Source organism: Astatotilapia calliptera, chromosome 4, assembly GCF_964374335.1.
Source record: "Astatotilapia calliptera chromosome 4, fAstCal68.1, whole genome shotgun sequence".
Lineage (NCBI taxonomy): Eukaryota > Metazoa > Chordata > Actinopteri > Cichliformes > Cichlidae > Astatotilapia > Astatotilapia calliptera.
The window spans coordinates 35,119,196-35,130,844 of record NC_137425.1 but is presented as its reverse complement, the minus strand read 5'-3'; the positions used below and the strand labels follow the sequence as shown (position 1 = coordinate 35,130,844).

Sequence of the window (11,649 nt, the reverse complement as noted above, 5' to 3'; positions counted from 1 at the left end):
TCCTCCTTCACTTTGCTCCTGAAAGCCTTCTTCTTCATGTTGAGGACAGCTTTGACTTCCTGTGTTACCCACGGTTTGTTATTAGGATAACACCGTACCGTCTTAGCAGGGGCGACTGTGTCCACACAAAAGTTGAGGTAGTCTGTAAGACAGTGTGTCGCCCCCTCTATCTCCTCACCATGTGGGCTCAGGAGCACATCCCAGTCTGTGGTGTCATAGCAGTCTCTCAGAGCATCCTCCTTTTCTGGGGTCCATCTCCGGATGGAGCGCGTTGTGACAGGCTGCCTTTGGACGAGGGGTGTGTATTGTGGCTGTAGGTAAACCAGGTTGTGGTCTGACTTCCCTAGTGGGGGGAGGGGGGTGGCTCTGTATGCATCTCTCACATTAGCATACAGTAGGTCAATTGTACTGTTGCTCCTTGTGGGACAATAATAGTCCCTGTTCACTCTATGCTGTGTGTGCGTGTCCTAAATTAAAGGTAAGAACACACACTCTGACACACGGATGCAAATATAAGTCATCTTTATTTATATAGCACATTTAAAAGACATCAAGTGTCGGCCAAAGTGCTGAACAGAGGGATGATATGGTGAAAAGAATTAAAATAGATAAGATGAAAACATCATAGAAACAGTGAGACATCCGTATATGTTTGTAAAAAAATATGTGTACATGCAAATATGCACATATACAAAAATGTACACATTCACACTCAAGCACACATATGTGAACTTAAACTACACGTACACGTGTCTACACATGCAAACATCATCCAATGAGATAAAAGAGCAGAATAGCTGAAACACAATAACAGAGGTGTCAGAGAGATCCTTGGAAAATAGGAGGGGCTTCAGATTGGATTTGAAGACTTCCAAGGATGAAGAGGATTTCATGAAAGGGGGACGACAGCAATGGAGAAAGCTGTCACCTCTAGATTTGAACTGGGAGCGTGGAACTAATGACAGCATCTGACTGGAGGAGCGCAGAGTTCGAGTGGGGCGGTGTGGGCTGAGAAGACCTGAAATGTAACCTGGAGCCATAATAATAAACGCACACGCAGCTGCAGAAACCCAGCATTACTGGGTTTCTGCAGCTCCTGGTTTCCTGTTTAATACATTCACACAAGCAATCAAACGCTATGAATCCTTCCACAATGTTTGCAGTCACTTTGTAAAAGTTGTACAAAGGCAGTCACGGATCAGCTCATGATCTGGATTCATTGTGGCTGCTACACAGATACTTCTGGGTCACTTCTCTCAGTTAGGAACCTTCCTCACCAAACTGACTGTTGGACCACACCCCTGGTTTCATGAGAAATTGTTTCAGCCATGATTTCTCTTCCTGTATTTCAGAGTAAAGACTGAAGTGACAAATGGAAGCATGTTTAAAAAACACAATGTGAGAGAGACGTTGAGGTCCTTAGAAGTTACCCTGGGTTTTTCTGTCACCCTGCTAGATGTTACACACCTTGTTATTGGACTGATTTCTACTGCTGGACTACTCCTGCGGAGAGTAACAATACTCTTACTAATTAGCTCCCTTTCACACCTTTGGGGATATTTATTTCTGTGTTTGCAGCGCTGTGAGCCAGAACAGCGAGAGAAAAATCTGCAGCAGCGACGAGCCGAATGCTTACGTGAATCGCAGCAGCTGCTCATGTGCTACGCTGAATTAGAGGATATCTTTGCTCTGGATTTCTATTTCTACTTTTTCATTTCTATATGATTCTTCTTGCATCTAAACAAAGATGATTCAATTTGCTAAATGTTGATGGCTCTTCGTGCTCAGGTGTAAATGAGACGTAATATTTGCTCTTGGTTTGGTTCTCCTGTACAGAACCTTGCAGTACAACAGAAACCTAAAAACATTATTTGTAGTTGTTATTCTTAGTTGTTCTGCTGCCTAAATACCACAGGGTCTGATTATGAAGTTATTGAGCTGCACATACTTTACGACCTGCTTAAGTTCGAGGTCACAGCGTCTGTAGAGCAGCTGGAACATAATGAAGTCTACAAGGTTAAAGTTTTCTCTTCAGTTATTGTTCTTTCTGCTGCTTGGTTTGATGGATCTGAGAGCTTTTGTTTTTATTATTGTTATTATAATTATCATGAATATTTTACTCTCTAGAAGCTTTAAAATAGTGTTTGTGTTTGAAAAAATTGATTTAAGAATTGAACAGAAACATCTGTCCTTCTGAAAATCGCCCAAAGGCACGGAGACAAAGTCAAAGGATGCAACCTGTAACTTTCTCTTCCTTCATGTCAGGACCATCATCCATGATTTATATAAAATGCATATAGCAACAGTAGCACTTTAGTTTGGACTTTATGATTTCTGTAACTGGAAAATATTATTTTGTTTAAAGACAGAAGTGACCGCATAGTTGCAACATCAAAGGGAAATATTAATTAATTAGCATCAAGTATATTTGTTGCTTAAGCGTTTGCACTATAACTTAAGTAGGATTATAACTTTTAAGGAAGGAAAGATTTCAGATATTTAGTTCACTGTTTCAGTTATTTTATATGAAATTAAAACATTTACGTTGGTCAAATATGATGCTCTAAATCAAATAAAAGTTTGAAAATAAATGATGTATTTTTAAATGCTGCAACAAATGTTCACAAAAAGTAACTATAATTAAAACCAGTTAAACAAAATCAAATGTTTGAATCATGCTTAACCAAATGCCAGGCTGCAGAGCTGAACCTAAAGTATACGTAGAAAGATTTCAACATGTGAGCAGTTTTTAATGTTTTTATCACATATAAATGTCACAGCAGTGGGTCCTGGCCCAATGCTTTGTGTTTTTGCTTTTCTTTGACTCTTGTTTTTCTTGCTTTTTGTTCTTCTTATTTATCAGGCTCTCAGTAATCTTAGTTCTCCCTCCCTCAGTGTTCATTTCAGCCTGTGTTTAGTTTCTGTTCCCGTGTCCCACGTTTCATCGTTTCATGTCGAGTCAGCCCTGTCTCTCTGTTTCCTGTGTCTCCCCAGTCAGCCCCGCCTAAGGCAGCGGTTAATTTAGCATAATTAGCATTAAGGGTACAGCAAGGATATACTTTTACCAACCCGTTCTCACTCCCGACGCGTAAAATAATGACGATTTGTCACGTCCCTTAACTTCTCATGCTGACGCCTAAGGTACCCTTCCACCTTTTTATGTGACGCTGTGGGTTGTCAATTCATTCCAATATGAACGCGCTCGCGGCGATCAGAGACGCTTCGAGCAGAGGCTCCAGCCATCCATTTATTCCAATAATAACCCCGTCACGGCGAAACATGACGCCGTGAAGCACAATCTAACTGGAGACCCGGGGACCCTCTCCGCGAACGGGTTTTTCTCCCTAATTTAATGCTTTCTTTTAATGACATCGTTAACATTTCTCAACAAAAACACGTGAAAGTATCACTGATAATTCAACAATAAAATGGCTTCATGTTGTGGCCATCACACAGTGTTTTCCAAACTGATTCACGATCTGAAAGTGCTCAGATTTAACGTACATAATCCTTTGTTAGGTTTATTATTTTCATTTCACACGTAAAACACATTTATAGATTCATTCACCACTCCTGTTAGTTTTGGATGCGCTCGGCTCCAGCCAATCAGACCAATTTACGCAGACGCACTAATCCCGTAACTGCACACTACCCATAATCCTCGACCGCCGTCGCTATGGGAATGAAGATAACAACAGCTTGGTGCTACCCGTTATTCCTTTATTTACTCTAAAATAATAACCAGCGATAATACGAAATTAAACTGGCCCAGTGTTTAATTATGTAATTAAAAATTGCAAATTTTAGTATTTTATTTTTTACAAATTGCAATATTTATCTACAGCGCGCCTTTAGCGACACGTCAACAGATCTTAAGCAAGGCGATTGGATGGTTTTTACTGCAATGCATCTTGGGAGTCGCAGTAAATGTATCTTTCAACTCACGGTCCTGCAGCGAAGTTTTCGACTGGACACGAGGCAGATCCTAGCTAAGTAAGTTGTGATAAACTGTGGGTAATTTGCATGTTCACTGAAATATTAATTTCAGTGATATTAAACTGATATTAAACTTGAAATGTTTTCACAGAGCAGTCTGTGTACCAAGAGAACTACTTCTGCAAAAGTTTATTTAATTTTTTTTGTGATGTATTCTCATGTGTAAGACACTTGCTTGGCCACCCAGCTAATGTTAGTACTGCTCTATTTTAGCAATGTATCTTTTCTGTAATCAATTCAGGTTTTTTTTTAACCCTATTCACGTAATTAACTCAATATTAACGACTTTAATCTCGTAATTGATTTTTTTTCTAAATATGGTGTAATACTGCCTCGTAATATAAGTTATTTCTTTGGTCATAAATTATTTTTGTAATCGTTTCACCAAAACAGACCTGAAATAATCCCTACATGTTCCATTTTCATTTGCAGAAATGACAAAGCCAAAAACCAAACCATGCCCTTCCTGTCAGGCCCCAAACACCTGCAACAGGAAGACATGCAGTGGATGCCTGGGCAGCCTGAACCTAAAGGAGGGATTGAAAAAGAAACAAGAACAGTTTAAAAACAGTAACTGGGCTGCCTCTGTTAAAAAAAACAGAAATGCGAGCAGGGTGGTTAATTCAGCCCAGTTGTCAGTAAGTTTAAAAGTTCTGATCTAATAAGTGGTTGGTCTGCTAGACAATTCTTTATTAATCACAGTTGTCAATGTTTTCTTGTATATCATGAAGTAAGAAACTAACAAGACATGTATATACACATAAAATATTAATTTATAAAAGAGCATAAATAAAAAAGTTATTCACATCAGAATAACATCATCACACTAAAGACATCCAACTAGAAAAAACTTGTTAAAAACTATTTTTATTTAAGCTACTTCTGATTTTTAATTTAATCGGCTATTAACTGAGAGACAAAACATTTCAAGATGGATTTTATCATACATTTACAGGTTTGGTCACCATAAATACTTTTTAACTATCGACAACAATAAAACAACAAAGATGTGAAACTTAAAGGTTTGTTATACATCCGTTTGCTTACATGAAAGACTGGCTGCATGTTTTTCTTTGTTGTTCTTGCAGGTTTCAAAGCTACACGCCCTGGGCTACCAGCCAATTCTGTTTCTTGGACAGTTTGACCGTAAGGGCCGTATAGTAGGGGACGTGATCACTCAGATCGAACCAGCGGAAGGTGCTGCACGTGACATCCTCATGAAGATGAGGAAGCTTTATGAACACCTTCTGAGAAGTAAGATGTGCTTTGTCCATTATCTGTAACCAGGTGTCCTTATCAGGTAGCCTATCCTAGCTGTCTTTGGGTGATACTCATGGTACACCCTAGATAAGTAGGCAGATCATCACGGGGTACATAGAGACAAACAAGATGGTGAGGATGAGGATAGTTAACAGTCACCAGCTATTCTATTCTACTCTACTCTATTCTGTTCTGTTCTATTCTATTATTCAGCCAAGTTTCAGACCAGTAACCTTCTTGCTGTGAGGTGACAGCTGTCCTACATGTCCTGTTGCTAACATGAAAATAGTGTTATATCTGCCTTATTACCTCCCCATGTGTCGGTCACATCACCAAAGCTAGCCATACTGAACCTCTGGTGTTACCCACCTGAACAATTTTGTATGTGTGTGTGTGTATAGTATGGTCTTTCACACTCATGTATATACAAATGTAATTTTAAAAATCTTCACAAAAACCAGACCTGATAATTCTCTTCGAGACTTTCTAGTATAACAAATGTTATATAATGTTACCAATATGAACACCAAGATTCTTAAATAACTTATATACTTCTTAAGAGGTCACCTGATTACCTCCCTGAGGTAGTTAGCATCACCATTGTACAAAACTCCTAAGTCACAGTACTAGCTTGAAGTGTCAAATGTTATGCACTACAAAGTCAGGAAAGTAGTGTCATCAGAGGAAAAAGTCATTATCTATCTGGATTTATAGTCACACTCATTAATTTTTTAATGTACAATGTAGAAAAGCACTACAGATGTCACACTACCCCCGAGGGCACTTGTACTGAATGATTTGGGTCAGTGAGTGTGTGAGATGACTTATTTGATGCCAATATTTACCAGTTGTATCTTTAGTAAAACTTAACTGAAAACATGCAAATCACTACTTATTATGTGTTTATGTGTACTGTACATTTTTTCAACCCATTTTAATGAATGTTTAATATTTAAAATTTTTCAGAATTACAAGCTTCACCTCCTGCTAAACGTTCTACACCAGCAGCTGGACCATCCTCTGCTGACAGTGTCGATGCTGGACCAGTCCCAGACCCAGAGGCTCTAAACCAGGAATTTATTCTTCATTTAGAGCCTGAACCAACATCTTCCCTCTGTCAGCCTCCTGCATCCTCCTCTTCATCTCTGCTTCCTCCTGCATCCTCCTCTCCAGCTCTGCTTCCTCCTGTATCCTCCTCTCCATCTCTGCTTCCTCCTGCATCCTCCTCTCCATCTCTGCTTCCTCCTGCATCCTCCTCTCCATCTCTGCTTCCTCCTGCATCCTCCTCTCCATCTCTGCTTCTTCCTGCATATTCCTCTCTGTCTCTGCTTCCTCCTGCATCCTCCTCTCCATCTCTGCTTCCTCCTGCATCCTCCTCTCCATCTCTGCTTCTTCCTGCATATTCCTCTCTGTCTCTGCTTCCTCCTGCATCCTCCTCTCTGTCTCTGCTTCCTCCTGCATCCTCCTCTCCATCTCTGCTTCCTCCTGCATCCTCCTCTCCATCTCTGCTTCCTCCTGCATCCTCCTCTCCATCTCTGCTTCCTCCTGCATCCTCCTCTCTGTCTCTGCTTCCTCCTGCATCCTCCTCTCCATCTCTGCTTCCTCCGGCATCCTCCTCTCTGTCTCTGCTTCCTCCTGCATCCTCCTCTCCATCTCTGCTTCCTCCTGCATCCTCCTCTCCATCTCTGCTTCCTCCTGCATCCTCCTCTCTGTCTCTGCTTCCTCCTGCATCCTCCTCTCCATCTCTGCTTCCTCCTGCATCCTCCTCTCCATCTCTGCTTCCTCCTGCATCCTCCTCTCCATCTCTGCTTCCTCCGGCATCCTCCTCTCTGTCTCTGCTTCCTCCTGCATCCTCCTCTCCATCTCTGCTTCCTCCTGCATCCTCCTCTCCATCTCTGCTTCCTCCTGCATCCTCCTCTTCATCTCTGCTTCCTCCTGCATCCTCCTCTCCATCTCTGCTTCCTCCGGCATCCTCCTCTCTGTCTCTGCTTCCTCCTGCATCCTCCTCTCCATCTCTGCTTCCTCCTGCATCCTCCTCTCCATCTCTGCTTCCTCCTGCATCCTCCTCTCCATCTCTGCTTCCTCCTGCATCCTCCTCTCCATCTCTGCTTCCTCCGGCATCCTCCTCTCTGTCTCTGCTTCCTCCTGCATCCTCCTCTCCATCTCTGCTTCCTCCTGCATCCTCCTCTCCATCTCTGCTTCCTCCTGCATCCTCCTCTCCATCTCTGCTTCCTCCTGCATCCTCCTCTTCATCTCTGCTTCCTCCTGCATCCTCCTCTTCATCTCTGCTTCCTCCTGCATCCTCCTCTCCATCTCTGCTTCCTCCTGCATCCTCCTCTCCATCTCTGCTTCCTCCTGCATCCTCCTCTTCATCTCTGCTTCCTCCTGCATATTCCTCTCCATCTCTGCTTCCTCCTGCATCCTCCTCTTCATCTCTGCTTCCTCCTGCATCCTCCTCTCCATCTCTGCTTCCTCCTGCATCCTCCTCTCCATCTCTGCTTCCTCCTGCATCCTCCTCTTCATCTCTGCTTCCTCCTGCATATTCCTCTCTGTCTCTGCTTCCTCCTGCATCCTCCTCTCCATCTCTGCTTCCTCCTGCATCCTCCTCTTCATCTCTGCTTCCTCCTGCATCCTCCTCTCCATCTCTGCTTCCTCCTGCATCCTCCTCTTCATCTCTGCTTCCTCCTGCATCCTCCTCTCCAACTCTGCTTCCTCCTGCATCCTCCTCTCCATCTCTGCTTCCTCCTGCATCCTCCTCTCCATCTCTGCTTCCTCCTGCATCCTCCTCTCCATCTCCACATCCTGCATCTCCCTCAATTTCTACGGTGTACACCTCGGATGTCCCAAACAAAAAAAGGACAAGGAAAGGTTAGACGTTATGGTATTGTAAATGTACGAAACACATGACAGGTTCGTTAAGTTTGTTAAGATTTCTTTTTCTTAATTTTTGCATTTTTTCCAGTTTTACAGAACTCATGTAAATATTTCATTTGTTATTTTTCAGAATGCCGAAAACACCGTACACAGAAGATTTTCAAATATGAAGAGATAGTAGACAGGAGAGTTGTAAATGTAAGTAATTTAGCCTGCTGTTGTGCAGATTTGTTTGCGTCTTTGGACTTCCCAGATTTGAACTGTGCCTGACTGACTATCCATAAGCTTTTGTATTTGATGAATCTTCACTAATTCAGCCACTGAGTCAGGATTTCGCTCCAAATAGGAAATTAAATAAGAACAGACCACCTGATACGACCTGGTCATGCTGCCTTCCTGATGTTTACGTTCTTTAAAGTCCTCCTGACATCATGCTCATTATGAGTTTTGGAGGTGGACATGGTCAACACTTTTAAGAGTAGGCATAAGACTTTACTTCTTTATAGAGCTTATAGTTAGGGCTGGTTCAGCTCAGCCCTTAGTTATGCTGTAATAGGACCAGACTGCTGGGGGTTAGTGTCCCCCCCCTCTCTCTCTGTCTCTTTCAGGGTTATGCAGGCTCAGTATTGGTTGAAGATGCAGTCACGTCTCCTTTTACTGAAAACTCTCCCCCTCTTCCTCACCACCATCTGTAAACATACATGTCTCAGTAATGCAGTTCATGCATGTTACTAACTAAACTTCTTCCCTGGAGTTTCTGTGCTCTCTCATCCAGCAGGTTCCGATGGATCGTGGCTGCTGCTGTGGTCCTGCTTGACGTCTGCTTCATATATTAATACTCTCTGACTTGATTTGATTAATTTATATTACAATGAAGGTGTATAAAGCATGACATGAATATAGAAGATATTTCATCCTAAAAAATTGTCATATGTCACAACCTAAATTGTCCTATTTTGTGTGTGGTTGTTGTTTGTTATGTTTTTCTCCTGACAGTGGCAAAGTGTGGGATGACACATGGGAACCTGCGCAGTTTTACACACAGTAAACCAGGCACCACAGGCCGCAGAGATCGCACAGTTCACAGCTTGTAGTTCAGCATAAAAGTTCAAAATAAAATATTTACTATACATTTCAACCAGTGTCTCTGTTTCACTCTCTAATTGTGGCTTAAGTACCTAACATATTCATGAATCTGATCGATCAATAATATCTTCCCTGCACTCGACATCTCATAGTTTTACATATCAGCCAACATTATTGTCTACATGCTCATAAATATAGAAGTGACTTGCTTATTATAACATATTACTGCACGTATAGTAAGTAACACCTACTGTGTATGGGAGCCTAAAGCAAAGTTAACTGCACCAGTACCAGCTTCAGAACATATTGTATATTATATGTTTCTACCTTTTTGTAATATGTCATGTTTAGATGCAGTGACAATTGCACATTTGGAGTTGTGGTCATATGTGGTTTTTATATACAGGGTATTAAAAAAATTGACATTTTTTGCTATTTTTCTTGTTTGTTTGCACAATATTATTGTGTACATATTACATATGTAACATTATGGTTAATATTATTATTAGATATCAAAGATACAATTTGATTGAGGGTTTTCCTGTCATAATTTCAATAAAAATGCAATTACACACGTAAACAATAGGATCAAAATAAACTTTTAAAAAGTCTGTTGATCAAATGCTGATTTTCAAAACATTCTAGAGGAAAACAGAGATAAAATAATCTGAACAGTAACAGTGATCGTGGATGATGATGGAGGCTTCAATGGATTATTCTGTTTCAATCAATAGGTTCGTATCTATGACAATAATTTGATAAGTTTAACAGGTTGGTTTAGGCCTGGCAAAAAAGCAAATATTCACAAACTTTTGTTTTTGAAGAATGTTGATCTTTTTTGGGATGAAGCTATCTGGCAAAATGAGACAGCCCTTTAACCTCATCTGTACGTCTATCATGTGGCTGTGGTACTGGATTTTGGTTAGATGCATATGCAGGTTACAGCTGGGGAATGGCAGTATGTTGTGGATTGATTTGGCATGTTCAACCACTGTTACACCAAACTCTCTCACTTATAACATGATCAAGGCCTCTTACCCAGTGTCATGGATTCTCTGTAGTTTTGGGGACACGGGGCCAAAGTCTGAGGCAATAAGTCAGATCAAAGAAGGCAATGATTCTAAAATGGGAGTTTACTTATGTCATTGTATATATCCAGGAATATGTGCCAGAGGATAGTTGTCATGTAATCAATATTAAATCAAAGTATTCCTTAATTACCACAGCTGACACGAGTTCTCCATAGCTGCCTGCTGTCTCAGGATCTGTCTCCAAAAAGGACCAGGGAGCGCTAACATGTTATGTTCTAAACTGATGAAGAAAATGCACATTAAACATAGTATAAACTTACTGAGTGAAGTAATGTCAAGAGGATTCCTTTAGCTCCTATTGGGTTGGTTCCTTGATCAATGCAATACAGAATCATTAATCTGGTTTTATGTAATGTCCTCAAAACATGTCAAAATGAGGCTCACTAGTCTGTGTGGCCTCCACATGCCTGTATGACCTCCCTACAACACCTGGGCATGCTCCTGATGAAGTGGCAGATGCTCTCCTGATGGATCTCCTCCCAGACTCCAGGACTAAAGCATCTGCCCACTCCTGGACATTTTGTGGTGCAGTTGGTGGATGGAGCGAGACGTGATGTCCCAGATGTCCTCAAATGGATTCAGTTCTGGGGAATGGGCGGGCCAGTCCACAGCATCAATGCCTTCGTCTTGCAGGAACTGCTGACACACTCCAGCCACATGAGGTCTAGGATTGTCTTGCATTAGGAGGAACCCGGGGCCAACCGCACCAGCATATGGTCTCACAAGGGGTCTGAGGATCTCATCTCAGTACCTAATGGCAGTCAGGCTACCTCTGCCGAACACATGGAGGGCTGTGCAGCTCCCCAAAGAAATGCCACCCCACACCAAAACTGACCCACTGCCAAACTCATGCTGGAGGATGTTGCAGGAAGCAGAAGGTTCTCCACGGCGTCTCCAGACTGTCACAAGTGCTCAGTGTGAACCTGCTTTCATCTGTGAGGAGCACAGGGCGCCAGTGGCAAAGTTGCCAATCTTTGTGTTGTCTGGCAAATGCCAAACATCCGGCACGGTGTTGGGCTGTAAGCACAACCCCACCTGTGGACGTCGGGCCCTCATACCACCCTCATGGAGTCCATTTCTGACCGTTTGAGCAGACGTGCACATTTGTGGCCTGCTGGAGGTCATTTTGCACAGCTCTGGCCTTTCTTTCCTACCCCACAGTACCTTCCCTTACCATTTGTTTCCTACTCTTTTACTTCTTCTTTGATCACGGTTGTCTTTCTAGATAAGCAATTTCATTTGCTCTGGGGCGAGTCACTGGCTCGGGTGCATTCTGGGACTGTCAGTTCACCAGTGTGCTGGCATGCTTCTTAACAAACACACCACTACAGCAAACATCTAT

The 11,649-nt window shown here is 42.1% G+C and overlaps 1 protein-coding gene across 1 annotated transcript; it reads right to left on the bottom strand.

Moving 5' to 3' along the window:
• Positions 1 to 4,844: 4,844 nt before the first annotated feature.
• Positions 4,845 to 10,855, bottom strand: LOC145428405 (uncharacterized). Its single transcript, XM_080300550.1, has 2 exons — positions 10,568 to 10,855; positions 4,845 to 8,089 (listed from the first exon to the last, which is right to left on the bottom strand). Exon 2 carries the CDS (start codon positions 8,062 to 8,064, stop codon positions 6,334 to 6,336), a length of 1,731 nt encoding a protein of 576 aa, XP_080156676.1. The 5' UTR covers positions 8,065 to 8,089; positions 10,568 to 10,855; the 3' UTR covers positions 4,845 to 6,333.
• Positions 10,856 to 11,649: the final 794 nt, after the last annotated feature.